This window comes from Oncorhynchus tshawytscha, linkage group LG05, assembly GCF_018296145.1.
Source record: "Oncorhynchus tshawytscha isolate Ot180627B linkage group LG05, Otsh_v2.0, whole genome shotgun sequence".
Lineage (NCBI taxonomy): Eukaryota > Metazoa > Chordata > Actinopteri > Salmoniformes > Salmonidae > Oncorhynchus > Oncorhynchus tshawytscha.
The window spans coordinates 25,731,285-25,751,815 of NC_056433.1; the positions used below are offsets into that span (position 1 = coordinate 25,731,285).

General features: G+C 40.3%; 3 protein-coding genes across 5 annotated transcripts; all 3 read right to left on the bottom strand.

Annotated features, from left to right (window-relative positions):
- Positions 1 to 1,063: 1,063 nt before the first annotated feature.
- LOC112250377 (protein FAM177A1) lies at positions 1,064 to 3,591 on the bottom strand. 2 transcript variants are annotated; one of them, XM_024420467.2, is made up of 5 exons: positions 2,955 to 3,591; positions 2,170 to 2,274; positions 2,018 to 2,072; positions 1,764 to 1,858; positions 1,064 to 1,403 (listed from the first exon to the last, which is right to left on the bottom strand). In XM_024420467.2, the coding sequence occupies exons 1-5, from the start codon at positions 2,973 to 2,975 to the stop codon at positions 1,209 to 1,211; spliced, it is 471 nt and encodes a 156-aa protein (XP_024276235.1). In that variant the 5' UTR covers positions 2,976 to 3,591; the 3' UTR covers positions 1,064 to 1,208. The 2 variants fall into 2 exon arrangements, with proteins under 2 accessions (XP_024276235.1, XP_024276234.1); XM_024420466.2 differs by having other exon boundaries at positions 2,170 to 2,325; positions 2,955 to 3,582.
- Positions 3,592 to 3,802: 211 nt separating this feature from the next.
- Positions 3,803 to 11,793, bottom strand: brox (BRO1 domain and CAAX motif containing). Of its 2 annotated transcripts, none has more exons than XM_024420464.2 (13): positions 11,656 to 11,793; positions 10,991 to 11,124; positions 10,802 to 10,908; positions 10,537 to 10,633; positions 8,223 to 8,318; positions 7,994 to 8,066; positions 7,606 to 7,711; positions 7,177 to 7,266; positions 6,950 to 7,035; positions 6,329 to 6,410; positions 6,062 to 6,212; positions 5,801 to 5,960; positions 3,803 to 5,598 (listed from the first exon to the last, which is right to left on the bottom strand). In XM_024420464.2, the coding sequence occupies exons 2-13, from the start codon at positions 11,089 to 11,091 to the stop codon at positions 5,509 to 5,511; spliced, it is 1,239 nt and encodes a 412-aa protein (XP_024276232.1). In that variant the 5' UTR covers positions 11,092 to 11,124; positions 11,656 to 11,793; the 3' UTR covers positions 3,803 to 5,508. The 2 variants fall into 2 exon arrangements, with proteins under 2 accessions (XP_024276232.1, XP_024276233.1); XM_024420465.1 differs by having other exon boundaries at positions 10,991 to 11,121; positions 11,656 to 11,742.
- Positions 11,794 to 14,848: 3,055 nt separating this feature from the next.
- On the bottom strand, positions 14,849 to 17,342 carry LOC112250375 (alpha-1,6-mannosyl-glycoprotein 2-beta-N-acetylglucosaminyltransferase). Its single transcript, XM_024420462.1, has 2 exons — positions 17,234 to 17,342; positions 14,849 to 17,136 (listed from the first exon to the last, which is right to left on the bottom strand). The coding sequence occupies exon 2, from the start codon at positions 16,845 to 16,847 to the stop codon at positions 15,603 to 15,605; it is 1,245 nt and encodes a 414-aa protein (XP_024276230.1). The 5' UTR covers positions 16,848 to 17,136; positions 17,234 to 17,342; the 3' UTR covers positions 14,849 to 15,602.
- Between the last annotated feature and the right edge of the window lie 3,189 nt (positions 17,343 to 20,531).

Below are 20,531 nucleotides of genomic sequence, written 5' to 3' on the forward strand. Positions count from 1 at the left end.
AGTATTTGAAAATACAGTGCTTCCAAATACAATTTGGAAGACTATTTGTTTGTTTTGTCAAACAACCATTCAAATACTAAAATAACCTTCTGAGAGCTGGGAGAAAAAATAAGAGATATATTATATATATACACTGAACAAAAATATAAACACAACATGCAACAATTTCAATGATTTTTCTGAGTTATAGGTCATATAAAGAAATCAGTCAATTTAAATTAATTAATTAGGCCCTAATCTATGGATTTAACATGACTGGGAATACAGATATGCATCTGTTGGTCACAGAAACCTTTTTTTTAAAGGTAGGGACGTGGATCAGAAAACCAGTCAGTATCTGGTGTGACCACCATTTGCCTCATGCAGCGTAACACATCTCATTCACACAGAGTTGATCAGGCTGTTGATTGTGGCCTGTGGAATGTTGTCCCACTTCAATGGCTGTGTGAACTTGCTGGATATTGGCGGAAACTGGAACACGCTATCGTACACGTTGATCCAGAGCATCCCAAAAATGCTCAATGGGTGACATGTCTGGTAAGTATGCAGGCCATGGAAGAACTGGGAAATTTTCAGCTTCCAGGAATTGTATGCAGGTCCTTGCGACATGGGGCCGTGCATTATCATGCTGAAACATGAGTTGATGGCGGCAGATGAACGGCACGACAGTGGGCCTCAGAATCTCGTCACGGTATCTCTGTGCATCCAAATTGCAATCGATAAAATGCGATTGTGTTCATTGTCCGTAGCTTATGCCTGCCCATACCATAACTCCACCGCCACCATGGGGTACTCTGTTCACAATGTTGACATCAGCAAACCGCTCGCCCACACAGCGCCATACATGGTTGTCGTCATGTTGTGTTGCTACTATGCGTGATATCATCGAAAAGCCCAGAATGTCCTCTCAGAGGGACAACAGGACTTAATACAGTGGCTTGTATGGCCTCGGTGATATGGACCAAGAACTGATGTCCACTAGAGAGGACAAAAATGTATTACTGGGTCTCAGGAGTATAAAAGTACTGGTTTTGGGCAATACTCAAATACACAGAAACAAGTATTTTAAATATCAAATATACATGTATTTGAACCCTGGTTTGGTAGAAACCATAGCGAGAGGAACAGCAAAAAATACAATCATCAACATGAATATTAGCTTTCTTAACACATGTTAATATGTTTAATTCATAATAGCTAGTTCTTTCTCAGTGCTCATTATCATTTTGATAGCCCTTGTTGTGGGATCCTGTAGTTCTGTGCTCAATGTTCTGGGAGGCTTGAGAACCAGCAGGGGGTCTGTGGGAGCTTGTGGCCCCATATTCACTGCTCATCCTTGAAGAAAGGTGAATTCTCTCTGTTCCTTCCTCATAAGAGCATTCCGTTTCTTTACTGGCTGTGGTCTAGAAGTGATAAAAACTGTTGGGTTACCAATGTTTCAATTATGTTTAGAAACTCAGACAGAATTGAGTTTTGTCTGAGTTTGATTGCTAAATTATTAGAGTTGATATGTCTAATCAAGAGCTAAAAATGACTGATGAATGGAAACATTCATATGTGGCTTACATTTCTGAATATGTCGTGCAGGCTTTATATGTAGGTCTAGGAGATTTTCCTGGCCACTTGACCAGAACAGGAACAACTGTTGGGCCTAATGCCAATTGTACCTGGTCAGCTCACATTGTCAGGAAAAACTCATGCCTGGCCCTATGTGGTCAAGAAAGACTATGTGATGTGTTATGTTATGTGTACAACTACCTTACCTTAATGGAACGTTGATATTCGTCTACAGCATACTGGTATTTGGCAGTGTTAAGGCCAAGTAGACCAGCCAGTTTTTCCCCAAGAAAATCACAAGCTGAAGACAAAAATACTTTTTGTAAGATCTTTTCAAAATGTATTTATTGTACATACAGTGGTAAAGCAGTATTTCTATACATTGACTGAATTATATGGAGTACACTGCCTTGCTGAATTTTAATGTTTCAAGAGCACACTGGAATGGAATGCAACTTACTGCGCAATGACTTCCTGCCCAGAGACCAAGTATATGCTCTCCACGGAAGTTTAAGCTAAAACACACAGGTTAGTGCTACATTTAGATGACTAATGGACAAAAAAGTATTTCTACTAAGAATCTAAATCTTATCTGTTTGAATACTTCCATACCATGTCTTCAGGCTCCCTAAACACCTGCTCATGTGATGTATCCTCCTCTTCCTCACTGTTATCTTCCTCTAGAGTCTCACCGCTGGAGAAATGGATGACCCTCCTCTGCTGGGACAGAGAAGGACCCCTGAACTGTGTTCCCTGAATGTCAGGGCCCTGAGAGACACACTGTGAATTACTCCATATCCTCTCGAATACCCCTGTTCTGCATAAACAATTCATATAAGGTCTGTGGTTGTGTTGATAATGGTGTCTGTGTGCGTACTACATTCACTTATGGTTAGCAATTTCCAGTGGCGCCATCTATTAGTCAAGGGATAGTCTTAAAGCTAGAATCTGCAGTTGAAACAATAACAAAGTGGATACCCCACCTCTGTTTTGGTAAAAAGCTGGGGGAAGGGCCTAGAAAAATGCAACCACTCAAAAACATAGCTCTATGGATGCACCCATGATATCGATATGATAGTTTTAACCATGTTTTGAGGCTATACAGTGTTTGTTTACATTAACAAGCTTACATTTTTGATTCTGATAGGGTATGACAGTTCAACTAAGGTCATGAGGCATGTAAACGTTATATTCAATGAGTATATATCATACATCTATAAATACAAAAATTGATGTAGCAACTGCAGATTCTAGCTTTAAAGAGCTATTAGCATGATCCATACAGGTAGCAAACATAAAAGTAGCTCTGAATTGAGATACTGAAAAAGTAATTATAAAGAAAAGTCTGTAACCCTCCGACAGGTCAACCCTTTAGCATTCATATGAAAAGCACTTACTTCCTTGAAACTTTCGCTCATTCTTCACTGAAGAAAATGTTTTCCTTTCCTTGTGCTGCTGTCTGTAGAGTATAAATGTTTTCTCAGCTCAGAGTAAATACATTTCCTCCACTTTGATGCTACTGGAATGGTCAATCAATGCAAAAGAAAAAAGCAAGATACCGAGTCCTTCGTTAGTTTTGAAACCTGATACACACCAGAAACACACATTTGAGTCATGATTACTGTGTACACAAGTCAGACGCTGCCTTTGGATGACAGGCTACTCATTTCAGTTCCTTCTAAGACTGAGGGTTGGGCTTTTTCAAATGTCAAGGTTTATTGATAACTGTTATATGCAGTACTGTTGTTCCTCTGGCTAATGATACTAACCATAGACATAGAAAGAGGATGCTAGTGCCCAAAAGCCATTGTTTTTGCATGGGCAGAGCCATTGAGGACTTTCACCATTTTGAGGTAGTCAACTGAGTGGGACATCCTATGGTTTAAGGAAGGATCACACGAGGAGTGATCAACCAATGAATTGTACTCTTGAGCAAACATTCAATAAATATAGGTGGCAGTAAATCACCAACCTTGTCTTTATACCTGTTCAAGCAACACTACAGGTGGCAGTTTGTTTGCTAACCCATAAAAGTAGAACAAACTTGACTACTTCAAATGGAGATAGCCTCAATGGCACTGCCCATGCCCTCACATACACCATAATGGGACATACAATTATGTGATGTCTATCTAAGGCTGGGATTTCAGGAAAACCAGGGATTTTGAAAGTTCCTGAAATTTTGCAACCCTAACTACAACACGCACCAGGAAATGTAATGTTTGAACTTAGCATAAAATAGTAATTCAGGTTTCTTGATGTTTTTATTTCCATTTGAAACACATTTTCAATGAAGGACACCATTCGAAGAAGAGTAATGTTAGACTGGTGTATACATTATGATACAGCAAATGACGTGTTCATTAAAATAAATACAATTGGTCCTTGATTGTGAAAATCCATTGTTCCAAGAATAAAAAGGGCTTGTAAAGATAATATATAGTCTGTGTTATTTTCATTCTAATTTAGAGCTGGATACAGTACATCTACACTGAGGTCTGACATCGGTGTGACTAATAAGATTTCAAATGTAAAGCCATTCAAATGGGCTCTGAGGTTGCACAGAAAGAATGCCAAATTGTCTTCCTTGATTGGCAAATTAGTATACTATACTAGTGGTTACTTGTCCCCCTATTGTACTACCTTAGTAGAGGCTAGTTGTCATTAGTTCTAAAAAACTGTTAGGAAATGATGGTGAATCAGTACTCTGAAAGCTATAGTAATGCATACATATGGAGTATATCAGTCATTTACAGAAAATAAAACTGAGTAAATGAATTTGATAGATTTCCGTACATAGTGTAAAACCATGTGCCAAAGTACATTATTCCCTTCACTGAAATGGTTTGAGCAGGTTGATTGACATCATATTTGAATTTCATTAACCATTATTCTATTGTTCCTGCGCTCATCAATCAGACTTAACAGCAACCATGGCCACTAGTCTGGGTTATTTAAAACAGTTTTTGGAGATCACAGGAAGATCCGCAGGGTACAATGTTATGGAACGTTCAGAGAAATATTTTGAGTAGAACAGGCATGCTCATATCAGCTTTTTAAATTACATTTATTATCTGCAACATTCAGCACATTGCGCTCTCCTGACTGCTTCCCAGATGTTGTTCCATGTTCCTGCTGAACAGTTGGCCTTGCTATGGTTATTATGACCCAAGACAAGCACCGCCTTGTCCTCAAATCTCTAATAAAAAGAGGGGAATATTTCACAATGGTTACTATAATAAATACAGGCCCTACCCAGCAATGGAGAGTCTTGAGAGAGTATGAATAGTCTCTGTATGTACAGGAGTGTCCTTTCAGTTAAGAAAACTGATTAGAGAATCGCAGAGACAGAAAAATAAAATAAATGAAAACATATGATTTGCTCAAATGATTAGATATTCATCATGGAGTGTTAAGTTCTTACTATACGATTTGTCAGTTTCTTAAATGAGTAATAAATAAAGATCCAATATGACGGGGGCTTTTAACAAAATCCCCAACAGCACTAGTGAGAGAACAATTCAGCTGTAAGTCTGACCCAATAATATTTTGTCCCAAAAAATGTGAAAACAGCTACGTATAAAATTAAGTACAACAGATGCTACCGTAAATCACTGACCATAAAACACTACATGTAAAACAAGCCAATGCATGAATAAATCCATGCTTTTCTTTTGTTCCTTGTTGATTAACATTTCTACTCCCATATCTATTATGTTATCCCCCCCATCACCAATAACCTTTTCTCAGAGGCCATTTTATACTCAATGACTGAATAGTCTGGCTTGGTAGCACTGCATATCAGCATAATGTAAAACATTTTACCACAAATCAAAGAAACAACAAGGACTTTTCCTATGGTTTACTTTTCATGGAAAGGAAATGGGACTCCATATCTGTGTTAGGTGGAATTTAAGCCTGTGTACAGTATGGGAGTAGTCTTCCTGTTGTTTAAGAGATGATGCAGCCTGTATCTTTCTGAGGCTTCAAATCTGGTTCCTTCATTGGCTTAATAACCTCTTCTTCCCGTTTTGGTTTGGCCTGCAATCAAAATAGTGAGGGGGAAAAATGTGAAACCTTTTGTCCCAGACAAGCAAATGAACAAAACTCTATCAGTGTCTTTATATGATTATTATCAGTAACAAGACAAAATATGTGAAGACATAACTTCAAAACAAAATCAGAGCACAAAAACTATAGTAATCAAGTTATGTTTCAGTGCCAAATGGCTGAGCAGCATTACCTTCTCGTCTTTGGCCCCCTTGGTGAGGTCAAAGGTGGCGTAGACTTCAGGGGTGCATTGCTCGCTGAGCACTGGGAACTCAAAGGAGATTGGCTCAGCAAGGCCATAGCTGGCCTTCAGCTCCAGCTGGGGCGCCTCGGCTGGGACCTTGTGGAAGTATCTGGAGAAATGAAACATTTGCGTATAAATGCTACAATTGCTTAATGTTATTTACTCTAAACAAATCAATGTTCTTCGGGAGGTGTGTGTGTGTTGACTCACATGAATCCGTTTTCTCTCTCGCACTTCTGCAGGGTATTTTTGATCAAGCCACCCAGCTTGGTGAAGAAGAGCTGCTCAGAGGGCTTGGCCGTGCTACCCGGCCCTTTGGTCTGACGGTACTCTTTGCACAGAGTCTCAGCTCTGGAGTAGCCTTAACACAGTAAGCAAGACCTGTAAATATTTACACTTCTTAAGATGAAGAGACACCTGTTAAGTGCTTCAAAAAGGCAAAACATGATGTATCATCTCTAGAACAGAAATACCAACATTTTTCTGCCTCTTGGAGAGATCTTATTGACTCCCCACACTTGTCACTAGAGAGGAGAGTCTGTCCGTGGTAGCAGTATGCCTGAAAAAGTGACAAATGAAGGGCATAAGCATCATTAGAAACACATTTTACCTCCCGAGTGGCGCAGTGATCTAAGGCAGTGCTAGCTGTGCCATTAGAGATTCCTGGTTCAAGTCCAGGCTCTGTCGCAGCCGGCCACGACCGGGAGACCCATGGACATTGCACAATTGGCCAAGCGTCATCTGGGTTCGGGAGGGTTTGGCTGGCAGGGATGTCCTTGTCCCATTGCGCACTAGCGACTCCTGTGGCAAGCTGGGCGCAGTGTACGCTGACACAGTCGCCAGGTGTATGGTGTTTCCTCCGACACATTGGTGCGGCTGGCTTCCGGGTTAAGTGAACATTGTGTCAAGAAGGAGTGCGGCTTGGTTGGGTTTTGAAGGACGCACGGCTCTCTACCTTCGCCTCTTCCGAGTCCGTACAGGAGTTGCAGCAATGAGACAAGACTGTAATTACCAATTGGATACCACGAAATTTACAGAACAGTCAAAAACAAAAACGAAGACTTTCTCTCAACTGTCTAGAACTGCTCAATGACTTACATAGGACATGTAGAAGTGCTGTTTCAGCTGGAGGTACTTCCTCCACTTACTGCTGCACTCTGGCTCCAGGGTGTTCAGTGTGCCGTCTGGGAAGACAGAGAGGATAACCTTCATTTGAATGATCAGGAGGACCAACAATGGTTAGATCCAGACATTCCAACACAATTTAAGATCTTGACTTTGTTGCATTTTTGTAATGAAGTGACAGGACAGACCTAAATACTTACCAGCTTTCTGGTAGAAGTTTGCCGTCTCGAAGGCCAAGGCTGCAATGAGAGTGGCGTTATGCTTGAGCTCAATCGCTCTGGCAATCGTCACTGCAAACAGAAAAAAATTGGTTAATAATTGCTAAGATCATATTCATTGCAAACACTTTCATAAGTAGGCTATTCTCCCTCTCTCACATACACACCAATTGTTAGGTTAGATTACTTGTTAGATATTACTGCATGGTCGGAACTAGAAGCACAAGCATTTCACTACACTCGCATTAACATCTGCTAACCATGTGTATGTGACAAATAAAACTTGATTTGACTAATACATGGGAACATGAGTTTCCCCTAAGGCCCGAGAAGTTTTCCTGACCAAGTCACATTGTCAGCTCCCGACCCTAGTCATCATGCAGAACAGTTGATTGGGTCCAGTGTAGCTACCTTCCTGTGCCTCTGCTTGGCACTGGACAATGTAGGTATCAATGACTCTGGGTTCCAGGTCCCGGCCCTTCTCTGCTGGGGTGATGAGGCGGGGGATGTGGACCTCCTACAGAGGAGAGACCAGAGAGGAGAATGTGTCTGCTGCTAAACACAACCATGCACCAACAACCAGTAACCTGTGTCCAGGTTGATGATACTGTAATTTATTCACCATGTGTTGAGGTTAATGTAAAGTGGGCAATATAGGAACCATATGTTAGGTTTATCAGAGTGTACTTTTTAACTTGCTGATTATCTCTATGTAAAGTGACTTTGGGTGTCTTGAAAAGTGCTTAAAATAAAATGTATTATTATTATAATAACAATAATAATGATATGAGCTTATCACCTTGAGGTGTTTGAAAATCCCAGCAGCAAATTTCAGGCTCCTGTGGACATCTTTTGCATCTACCTCTGTTACACTGAAAAGGAAAGAAAATTACAATGTCAATGTGTACCCTTTAAAATATCGATATGTAAATAGAATGAGTGTGAATTGACATCAGTCATAAATGACCTAATTTGCATAATCAGATGCATTGTAAGATAAATTAGTAAAGCAGAAAATAAACACTTACTTTTCCTTTCCTGCAAGTCTTGAGGCAAACTTGGTGTGCCAAATTGCAACATTGTAGGCCATGGAGATCAGTTCAAAAATAGCATCTTGTTGGGCACTGTAAAGAGGCAATGGGACAGGATATTAATAACAATATTGGAGAGAGACTGTATTTCTATAATGAACAGAGACATCTGTTTGCAGTGAGAGAACTATGCAAATGTTGAACCTGAGTAATGATGTAATAACACATGTGTGACTTGTGTCACTTTACAGGAGAGGCATTTGAATGTAAACATACATTTTCTATCAAAATGTGTTTGCCAGAAATGCCTTCTGGAACATGTGAACTTTCATGTCTTAATAACAAACTTGTATGCCATCTGTAAATATGAATACAAATGTTAAATTACAAACCTAGTTGGTTTAGCCACGGGGAAAAAAACAGGAACCTTCCCACTAGCCATGATTGGCTGAGATAATGGCTGGGCTGGACATGCTGACATGTACCACGCTTCTGTCTATAACATGAGCTGCTTGGTATGTGTAGGTAATCCTTTCTAACACAGCTTTTTCAAAAGACATCACGCAGAACTGCACAAGTGTTGCTAGCTAATGCTCTCCACTTCCTGGAGGACCAAGTTTTGAAATCAGTGGAATATCCGGTGGAAGCAGAGTATGATAACTAAGGAGATGGAGAATTCTGCCGTTTGATTGCAAATATGCGGAGGGAGTCAAAAAGAGAACATAGAAGGCTTTTGTATAAAACACTTGTCTCCAGATTACATCTTCAAAATAAGGGCAAACATGGCATCCATGACAGAGAGGGAGAAGCATTCATCCATGTATAGAGAGTCTAGCTGGCTGTGTATTAATATTAGTTGTATCGCAGAGCCATTTGTCTTGCTTGTCATAGCCTAATGTTAGCTAGCTAGCTAACATTGAACCTAGTTGGTTAGTTTAGCTACCAGCAGATTCATGCAGGGTAGTTACATTAGGAGTTGGGATTATGGTTCAAGTACATCTGGCGCCGACAGAGATGGCCGCCTCGCTTTGTGTTCTTAGGAAACTATGAAGTATTTTGTTTTTTTAATGTATTATTTCTTACACAGTTACCCCAGGAAATGTATTACTTGTTAGATATTACTGCACGGTTGGAACTAGAAGCACAAGCATTTCGCTACACTCGCATTAACATCTGCTAACCATGTGTATGTGACCAATAAAATCAATTTGATTTGATATGGTTCATTGTTTAGCTAGCTAGATGTCTAAACAAAAGACTCCACTATGCAAGTAACCATTCCACTGTACCGTGTACACCTTCTGTATCCTATGCATGTGACAAATACACTAATTTTATTTGATATAGTGTGTGTTTACCAGAGACCTTAATTTGAAAAACAACATGACCTGCACCAAAGTCAAAGGAGGATATAATGTTAGGCCAACGAGACCAAGTTCTAAAATTCTCTAAATTGACTTGTAAATAATGATCTTGTGAGTTTATTTTCCTGTAATAATTAATACAAATTAGCTAAAGTTAAGACGCTGTCACCTATATGATCATTATTTTAACTGGCTAACTTAAGGTGTGAAAGATGCGGAATGGGTGTAGACAAAAGCTCTCCAGTATGTAAGAATATGTCAAAGATAAATACAGAATGCAGAGACAGAGGACGAGAGGTCAAAAGGACGAGAAGTCAATAGAGTAATAACGATGAAGGGAAATAGTGTTTTTTCTGTAATAGGGAATTATTGATCAATGGTTCAGAGACATCTTCTGAAATAGGATACTTGTTATTTGGCCATTGGCTAGCTTTAATGGAAGGAATTCTAATTGGTCAACCACAGGCTAGGGATGGGTTATAAAATGACATGCTGTCCCTTTGCTCTGGAGACAGAATCACTGGAGAGAACCAGTGAGGACAGGGGAGAATGTCCTCTTTGAATAAACCTATTTTCCTCCCTCTGATTTGCTTGGAGTTTGTGTTATTGAAGAATGACAAAAATTGCTAACAAGTAGGTGTACCAAAACATTTAAGAGCCAACTTTCAAAGCAGAATTACTTTCACATTGTTACTCAACTGTAGAGTTTGATATACCATTGTCTAGCTCTAAGTCTTTACTTTTAAACCAATGTAAAAAACATTTCACATTTTGCTTCATAAGACCGAATCGAGCCACTCGTCACATTTATAAAACAGGGTCAGCAGGAAATGCAAGACAAGCCTATTGTAACTAAAAATGTATGTGTTGACTGGAGACCTGACTGTGGGGCTGATGGAGGTAACCAACCACCTCTGTGAAACCACCTATGGGCTAGAAGCCTTTACCTTGGGATGTTTCCTTGCAAAGTGTCAGTCCACTTGAAGTTCTGCATGAACCGAAGCTTGTTCTCTTGTGTGGTGCCATCCAGAGATGCAATGAATCCTGTGTCATGTCAATCAAAAGAGTGCCAACTAATTGTTAATAACAACAAAAGGAAAATAGTTAAGCATGTTGAGCTGAGTGTAGCTAAAAGACCACACAAAAACACAACAAAACAGTGAGCCCGGCTAAAGAGAGGAGAAAAAGGCACAAACAAAACAGCAAATTCACCTTGTAAGAGGGAGAAATAAGCATCGGTGGCATTTTTCATGATTTCGGGATTGCAGGTGGTATCTGTGAACATCTCTAAGAGTCTTGCCCTTGTTGTTCTCAAGTCACTGATGAGGAAAATATACATGTAAGCAAACTTGTTTTCAATTGCCATACTAAGAATGGATATCAATTGCCAAGTCTACATACTTGCATATCTTGTTTGCTGATGGGCTTCCAGCAACTCCATAGAAGTTGAAGGAGACAGGTGCAGTTGCTTTCAATGGGTTTCGGTGGAACCAATGAGTCATTCTGTGGCTTGGATGGTAAAAGCTGGATGTCTGCTAGATGAGGCACAGGGACATGAATTAACTATTTAATAAATAAATAAATTGGACATATAAAGGCCTGATTAGCTACAAATAAAATACTTATGTTATGACAGTAAACGTATCTTAACTGCTGACTGTGCCTTGATGAGACACAAATAGTTAGCTAGCTACAATAGCTAAGCGTAGGTAACGTTAGCTAGCTAACATTAGTTTCCATACAGGCTAGTCGGGTTAGCATATTGCAAGACGACATAGCTATTGTAAACACATTACACACCACATTGTTCGTATAATGTTACCAAAAAATAAATACACATGAATATTAATAAGTGGTTTGTTACGTAACCTCTCTCCAAATGTGACAACAGCAACTCCAACTAACGTTAGCTAGCTAGCTTGCTAATGTAAACAAATTGGCATCTAGCTTGTTGTTTGCCTAATTGACTAAAAATATCGAAAATCTAAAGCCACAAAATTCAGATATTTTTCATGATGGATCATTAAGCTAGTTTGTACAATATTGTGGAAGTGATGTTTACGAACCTTGGATCTGGGAACTCTTACAATCTGAAGATGCACTTCCGGAAATAAAGGCACAGAATGGTTCTTGACCAGTGGAAAGAACGTATTGAGTCATGTGACCATACGTTGCTTTTTGCGACAGGTCTAGGATCCGTTTTTCTGCTCTAGCTGTAATGTTAATCAATCGAAGTTAAAATGTTAAAAATGATCATAAACCAGTTAAAACTATAGGCTGTACCAAATATGGGAGAGTTTTGGGCATAAAGTAATTTGCTCACATCGAGACATGTTATTCAAACCAAGCCCATTTACAAACCATGCATTCTGAAGAATGGTATCACTGATTGACAATGCCATCTTTTATTTCCCCATATTGTTAAACATTAAATGATGAGATGAGAAAGCAAATAGACAGCTATAATGCCTATAACAGAACTATAATAGCCTACAAGCTTTTTGTCTGAACATAATTTCATAAAGCAATTTCCCAAAAGGAATGTGGATCAGCCACCCAACAAGAAATCGTGGTAAAATGAAAAATCTCAGAAATATTTTGCTTTATAATAAAAAAGTGGGTGAGTAACATTTTGCATTAACTTGCATTCAGCATTCATATAATATATTGCATATGCAATCTTAAACTACACATGATATAAGAAGCAGAAAGGGGCATCTCTACAAGGCACAGATGTTTTTTTTTTAAATAAGAAAAAAAGTAACTGCATCCTACACATTTCCACCACTGAAGAGAAAATCGTCAGAGCACTGCAGGTTAAATTTCCACCTCTATTTAAAGACAGATCCAATGATGTCATCTGGTTTTCAAAAACACAGGTACATTGTCAAATTCACAGGCATAGGAGAGGGAAATACAAATATTTCCCTTTTAGGCAAATTTTGTGAAAATAATGTTTGCCAATAGAGGAAGATCGTGGAAGCCCATGGAAATATTTGCTGAAAGTTAAAATAGCTACAGTGCCTTGCAAATGTATTCATCCCCCTTGGCATTTTTCCTATTTTGTTGCATTATAAACTGTAATTTAAATAGATTTTCATTGGGATTTCATGTAATGGACATACACAAAAATAGTCTAAATTGGTGAAGTGAAATTTAAAAAATGACTTGTTTCAAAAAGTTCTAAAAAATAATAAAGTGGTGCGTGCATATGTATTCACCCCCTTTGCTATGAAGCCCCTAAATTTGATTTAACCTTTATTAACTAGGCAAGTCAGTTAAGAACAAATTATTATTTTCAATGACAACCTAGGAACTGCCTTGTTCAGGGGCAAAACAACAGATTTGTGCCTTGTCAGCTTGGGGATTTGAACTTGCAACCTTTCTATTACTAGCCCAAAGCTCTAACAAGTAGGCTACCCTGCCGCCCCAAATGAGATCTGTTGCAACCAATTACCTTCAGAAGTCACATAATTAGTTACATAAAGTCCACCTGTGTGCAATCTAAGAGTCACATGATCTGTCACATGATCTCAGTATATATACACCTGTTCTGAAAGGCCTCAGTCTGCAACACCACCAAGCAAGGGGCACCACCAAGCAAGGGGCACCACCAAGCAAGGGGCACCACCAAGCAAGCGGCACCACCAAGCAAGCGGCACCACCAAGCAAGCGGCACCACCAAGCAAGCGGCACCACCAAGCAAGCGGCACCACCAAGCAAGCGGCACCACCAAGCAAGCGGCACCATGAAGACCAAGCAGCTCCCCAAACAGGTCAGGGACAAAGTTGTGGAGAAGTACAGATCAGGGTTGGGTTATAAAAAAATATCCTAAACTTTGAACATCCCATGGAGCACCATTAAATCTATTATTTAAAAAATGGAAAGAATATGGAACCACAACAAACCTGCCAAGAGAGGGCCGCCCACCAAAACTCACTGACCAAGCAAGGAGGGCATAAACCAGAGGCAACAAAGAGACCAAAGATAACCCTGAAGGAGCTGCAAAAGTCCAATCTCTGCTGTGGAGCATCTGTCCATAGGACCACTTTAAGCCATACACTCCAGAGCTTGGCTTAACGGAAGAGTGACCAGAAAAAAAGCCATTGCTTAAAGAAAAAAATGTGGTGTTCTCCAAAAGGCATGTGGGAGACTCCCCAAACATATGGAAGACGTACTCTGGTCAGATGAGACTAAAATGTTGCTTTTTGGCCATTGAGGAAAACGCCATGTCTGGCGCAAACCCAACACCTCTCATCATCCCGAGAATACATCCCCACAGTGAAGCATGGTGGTGGCAGCATCATGCTGTGGGGATGTTTTTCCCATCGGCAGGGACTGGGAAACTGGTCAGAATTGAAGGAATACAGGGAAATTCTTGAAAGAAACCTATTTCATTCCTCCAGAGATTTGAGACTGAGACAGAGGTCCACCTTCCAGCATACTGCTAAAACAACACTCGAGTGGTTTAAGGGGAAACATTTAAATGTCTTGGAATGGCCTAGTCAAAGCCCAGACCTCAATCCAATTGATAATCTGTGGTATGACTTAAAGATCTTTGTACACCAGCGGAACCCATCCAACTAGAAGGAGCTGGAGCAGTTTTGCCTTGAAGAATGGGCAAAAATCCCAGTGGCTAGATGTATCAAGCTTATAGAGACATACCCTAAGAGACTTGCAGCTGCAAAAGGTGGCTCTACAATGTACTGACTTTGGGGGGTGAATAGTTATGCACGCTCAAGTTCTGTTTGGTCTTATTTCTTGTTTGTTTCACCAAAAAATATATATTTTGCATCTTCAAAGTGGTAGGCATGTTGTGTCAATCAAATGATACAACCTCCTCTCCCTCCCCCAAAAAAAAAAAAAGTATTTTAATTTCAGTTTAAGGCAACAACAGGAAAAATACCAAGGCGGGTGAATACTTTCACAAGCCATTGTAATCAAAAGGGGAATGCGCTCTGCCAGAAGTTTGGTTGGTTCAAACACATATATATTTTTTATTAAGTAAGCTTTATGCAACATTTGAGTGTGGACCCATCACACTCTTTTGCTCTAACAAGAATAGGTCAGTGATCATTGTAAGGTCATAATGATAAGAAATCCTAACCATCACAATAAAAAAAAAAACACCAATATCAGTAAATTCCTGTTGTTCCCATGTAAAACATGTTGTTATTGTACTGACACATTTGTCAAACAAATTACATACTGTAGGCTTTGTACAGTAATTATTGTACAAGTAAAACCAATAGTCAGATACAAAGTGAACATAGTTTAATATATTTGTCAATAAACCAGTCATTTCAAGATTAGGTTCTATTGTACAATAAAAGTGACACAGGTTTGTTCATTATATACCGAACAATGACTGTTGCTGTTATTTTTCTATTTATACCGTATGCACCACATACAAATTAAAGGAAAAATATTAGATTCTAGATTTTGTGTGAATTGGTAAGAGATCCTGAAGTTGGATAAGCATCACCACATTAAATGGGAAAATGGCTCAACTCTCTTATTTGTTCTGAAGGATGTATACAAATGGCAATGATCTAACATGTAGTCGAAACCAAGAATGTATTACTCTGATTTAGTTTTATTTTCAATATGAAGTAATTCATGTGTACCATAATAATTAGCTGCTGGCGTTGAAACATTGTTATTTTCATGAAGTCTAACACAGTCATTTTACATCAACAAAAATGTGGTCTTCATTTTTAGAAAATATAAAGCAAACGATGTTACAGTCCATAAGAATAGGCTTGCATAATCTGTTAAAAAAAATAAAGAAATATATTTGGCAATCATGGTACTTTCGGTAATAACAACCAAGCTATAAATCACACTGCTGCATACACACAAACATTCCTAATCAAATGTTCACTAACCCTTGGAAGACCTCATTAAAAACCACAATTAAAACACACTGCGGTCTTTGGAACTCAATGTATGAATGGCACTTATTTCCTCAATCCTCAGTACATCAAAAAGATGAAAGTGAGAAACCCTTAGTTCACAGACGTTTAGCATAGTTATTACAAAGAACATGGTCACGGATATCACCCCACCCGCCATTTTTCATGTGAGCCTTGTGCTCCATTGACTCTGTGTTTGTTAGGGCCAGGGACTGAGGGAAGAGGGAGACTTTGGCAAGCTTAAGAGACTCCTGTGCTTTCTGTAGGGCCAGCTCAGGCAGACAGGCCTCCTTGTTCTGGTGCAGCCCACAGTTCCCAGTATGGAGAACCCTGGATCCCTGGGCCACCAGCACTTTGAGTGGCTTGGAGATGCAAGTCCCTGACAGGTGCTGGAGGGTCCAGTCCCAGTTGTAGTCATCATAGGTGCAGAAGTCATCATTGCAACCCATCAGCTTGTAGTACACCTCTCTGGAAATGCCCATGCCAATGTTGTGCTTAGTAGACATCCACCCGGCAGTCTGCACCTTGTTGCTGAGCTTATCAAACTCTGCCAGGCCGTTGTGGTTGCCTAGCGCCAGCATGTCACAGTCAGGGCAGCTGCTCTTCCTGTATCCAACCATCTCGTTGTAAAGGTGGTAAAGGTCGGGCAAGATGTAGTTGTCCTCCTCGAGGAAAACTGCAAAGCCACTGTAACCATGAAGAGCCTGCACTCGCTCCCACACAAAGTGAAGTTTCCACCACCAGTGGTGTTTGGTCTGTGTGATGGAGGCTTCCCTATAGTGGCCATACGAATCTGGATGCTCAGCGTTGAGGCAGCCTGTTTTTAAAGCATCATCCTTGGATATGTCTCGTGGACAGTCCCGTGGATCCTGCCCAGGAAACTCACTGGGATAGAGCTGTGTGCTGTAGGGGAAGTATATTTGTACAACCTTGCAGAAAGTTATCCCTTGCACTATGTCATTGTTTTCCTCTGAAAAATAGTCATGGCTGAAAATCAGCAAAAAGTTGTGGACCTCAGCTGCATTTTCCAATGACTTGATAAGTATTTTGAGGTAGTCTGGTCTGTTGTGAACCTGAATAACCAGGACCAGTTTAGGCTCCCCAGGATACGTGTCCGCATTCTGAACGTATTGGTGATAATTGGCATTGTAAACAGACTTCATCAATATAGGAACAGAACCATACTGAAACTTCGCCATGTCACCGGACAACATGTTTTCCTGAGCGACAACACCCGTGACTTCATCATAAATTAATACACGTGTTATGATCATGACAGTGGCAATAATTAAAGAAACACCCATGAGAATGAGCAAGTTCTTTTTAAAGAATCGTAACCTCATTTTCGTAACGATAAAGGCTAACTTTGAATACAATAACAATGACTTGAATCACCTGACTATTGAAAGCGTCCACATCGTGTGTTTCATCCTACTTGCAGTTGCAACATTGTAACTTTCGATGGAACCCAGAGCCAAGAGGCAGCGGTTTCCGCAGAACGTTGCAAACTGGCACGCGAAAAAATATAAGTCTATTGATGATGACTCCTTTTGCTGCCACAAATATCTGTCAGTTCGGTTGATATAATCTGTTGCTATTGCAGTTTAGAAGTTTAGCGTTCGGTGGTATCACCTGAGAAAAGTAACAAGATAATGAAATAATGTATTGTCAGACATATTAGCTTTGTTTCCATTCAGGAAGTTCATTTACAGTAGTTGAGTCGACTTACCAACAGAGTGTCATGTGTCAGTAAACCGCTATCAGGAAGTAAGGGTGTTTTAGAACTATTGCAGCGTTCAAGTGATAGTCGGGAACTAGAAAACTCAAATATATCCGACTTTCTAACTGGTTAAACGCGGCACGTGTATAACTACAACCTATTAGCAAGTCGGAGATTTCTGAATTTCATAATTACCATTAGCATTTGAACGTGGCATATCTGCCGTATAGCGTACGAGTAACCTACAAATTGAGTGCTGACGTGTACTTTTCAGCCAACAGGAACAGACTGGCTTCTTCGTCAAGGAATAAGTGTCCTACCTATGCTTATGTAATCCTACACCATAGCATCCATTACTTTGGAGGAGATATGTTGAGAGTAAAGGAAGGTTTAGGACCAGCAAGTCATGGTATGATTTATGCTATTAAGTGTTATATGAATTCAATGAATAATGAGATTCCAGTCTACATAAGATGACATTTTCCAGGCTTTGGTCCAGGCTTGGCAATAAGGGCCTCTTCAGTCAAGCTGAACTGGTTAACGCTACCCAGCTGGTAAGAATGAGGTTGTCTAATACCCACATGGGGTGTATGTGTTAGAGTATGTTGATTAAATCAAATCAAATCAAATCAAATTTTATTTGTCACATACACATGGTTAGCAGATGTTAATGCGAGTGTAGCGAAATGCTTCTGCTTCTAGTTCCGACAATGCAGTAATAACGAACAAGTAATCTAACTAACAATTCCAAAAAAACTACTGTCTTATACACAGTGTAAGGGGATAAAGAATATGTACATAAGGATATATGAATGAGTGATGGTACAGAGCAGCATAGGCAAGATACAGTAGATGATATCGAGTACAGTATATACATATGAGATGAGTATGTAAACCAAGTGGCATAGTTAAAGTGGCTAGTGATACATGTATTACATAAGGATGCAGTCGATGATATAGAGTACAGTATCTACGTATGCATATGAGATGAATAATGTAGGGTAAGTAACATTATATAAGGTAGCATTGTTTAAAGTGGCTAGTGATATATTTACATCATTTCCCATCAATTCCCATTATTAAAGTGGCTGGAGTAGAGTCAGTGTCATTGACAGTGTGTTGGCAGTAGCCACTCAATGTTAGTGGTGGCTGTTTAACAGTCTGATGGCCTTGAGATAGAAGCTGTTTTTCAGTCTCTCGGTCCCAGCTTTGATGCACCTGTACTGACCTCGCCTTCTGGATGACAGCGGAGTGAACAGGCAGTGGCTCGGGTGGTTGATGTCCTTGATGATCTTTATGGCCTTCCTGTAGCATCGGGTGGTGTAGGTGTCCTGGAGGGCAGGTAGTTTGCCCCCGGTGATGCGTTGTGCAGACCTCACTACCCTCTGGAGAGCCTTACGGTTGAGGGCGGTGCAGTTGCCATGCCAGGCGGTGATACAGCCCGCCAGGATGCTCTCGATTGTGCATCTGTAGAAGTTTGTGAGTGCTTTTGGTGACAAGCCGAATTTCTTCAGCCTCCTGAGGTTGAAGAGGCGCTGCTGCGCCTTCCTCACGATGCTGTCTGTGTGAGTGGACCAATTCAGTTTGTCTGTGATGTGTATGCCGAGGAACTTGAGAGTAAAGGAACAGTAGTTAGTTGCCTAAACATACTTGTTAGAGTTACACAATGAAAACAAAGTTGTTTTTAACACAACTATTTACCATCTCCATTCACTGTGTCAGTTTGTGGGTGTGTCTGAGTGTGATGGATGCTGCAGTGCTGAATGAATGATATAGTTGTGCCTAAATTTTCCCGAAGACAAATGCTCCTCATCAAACTAAGCCTCCTGTAACTATTCAATCCAACATTTAACTAGTCTCGGTACACATGTACACTTGTAGTCTTCCACACTAGTGATTACATAGGGTGACCGGGCTGTCTACAGACCAGGCTGTCTACAAATTCTGTCTACATTTGGATGATATTCCAGAGGACAGAGAAACACCCATATTCATTTGATGATAATCACACCCACATTTACATGGAGTTTTGTTTTGGATTCCATAGCAGAAAGCGGATCTGGCGTGGATCTGTTAACACCCCACCCGGCACTGCTGTCATCTGTCATTTTCCCCCACCCATACCCTAATCAGCATGGTCAAACCCACCAGTGGCACCAACCCGCGTCAGTATAGCCAACTTTCCAAGTCAGACTCAAGCGTAAAAGAATGTTGCTGAGTCATAAGTTACTAAGTAACGAGTCACTAGTGAAAACATGTTAATCACTTTCACCTCTAGATGGCGACAGCAGACAGAAAATACAGTAGCTAGACCAGGGTTGGGCTATTGGCGGACCCCCTTTTGTAGGCCCCAGGATCAATCCCCCTTGCTCGGGTCTCAGCATACTGTTGACAGAATAGTAGAATAAACAAGGAGAAATTTCGAAATTTGATTGTGTATCAGCAGTTTTCCTCATGGTGTCAGTCACTGTCAGTCACTCAATTAGCCCATGTCAGCATTTTTTTTTTAGATACCTTAATTAGTCTAAATTAGCGCATTTATTTTAATAGAGGCTAAGCTTTCGGTCAGTCAACCTTCATCAGAGCATATCTCCACATCTCTACAGAGCTTTCCGTCACATATACAATTATTAACAGTAAGTACAGTTATTTTAATAGTAACTTTTCATCTTAGGGAATAACATTGGAGAAGCATTCAAGTAATTTGTATTTGCTTAGCTAGGCAAGTCAGTTAAGAACAAATTCTTATTTTACAATGACGCCCCCCCCCCACAAACCCAGACGATGCTGGGCCAATTGTGCGCCGCCCTGTGGGACTCCCGATCATGGCCGGTTGTGATACAGCCCTGGATCGAACCAGGGTCTCATGCCTCTTGCACTGAAATGGAGTGCCTTAGGCCCCAAGGAAGGAGGCAAATGACTGTACCTGTTTAGCAGCAGGAAACTGTACCCAAGAAACAATGAAATCCAATTCTTAGACGCCACCACCCCACTCCAAATAAAAACAGAACATGTATGTCAATGTTTGCACGAACACGTCCATTCTACTTCTTGATGCCCATATTGTGAGGCTGATTAGCTAGGACAGTCAGGTGTGAAACACAGACAGCTGTGCACACAAAGTGAGAAGACAACATTTTTATTTGACCTTTATTTAACTAGGCAAGTCAGTTAAGAACAAATTCTTATTTTCAATGACAGTCTAGGAACAGTGGGTTAACTGCCTGTTCAGGGGCAGAACGACAGATTTGTACCTTGTCAGCTCGGGGGTTTGAACTTGCAACCTTCCAACGCTCTAACCACTAGG

Bases quoted from the DNA above. Each gene is read 5' to 3' on its own strand.
- LOC112250377 (XM_024420466.2), bottom strand. From the start codon at position 2,975: ATGAGCGAAAGTTTCAAGGAA. The intron at 2,073-2,169 runs GTATGGAAGTAT...TGTGTGTTTTAG, and splicing joins TTAGGGAGCCTGAAGACATG to CTTAAACTTCCGTGGAGAGC. The intron at 1,404-1,763 runs GTAAGGTAGTTG...TATCACTTCTAG, and splicing joins AATATCAACGTTCCATTAAG to ACCACAGCCAGTAAAGAAAC.
- brox (XM_024420464.2), bottom strand. From the start codon at position 11,091: ATGACTCATTGGTTCCACCGAAACCCATTGAAAGCAACTGCACCTGTC. The intron at 6,411-6,949 runs GTAAGTCATTGA...TCACTTTTTCAG, and splicing joins AGCACTTCTACATGTCCTAT to GCATACTGCTACCACGGACA. The intron at 5,961-6,061 runs GTGAGTCAACAC...TCATTTCTCCAG, and splicing joins GAGAGAGAAAACGGATTCAT to ATACTTCCACAAGGTCCCAG.
- LOC112250375 (XM_024420462.1), bottom strand. From the start codon at position 16,847: ATGAGGTTACGATTCTTTAAAAAGAACTTGCTCATTCTCATGGGTGTT.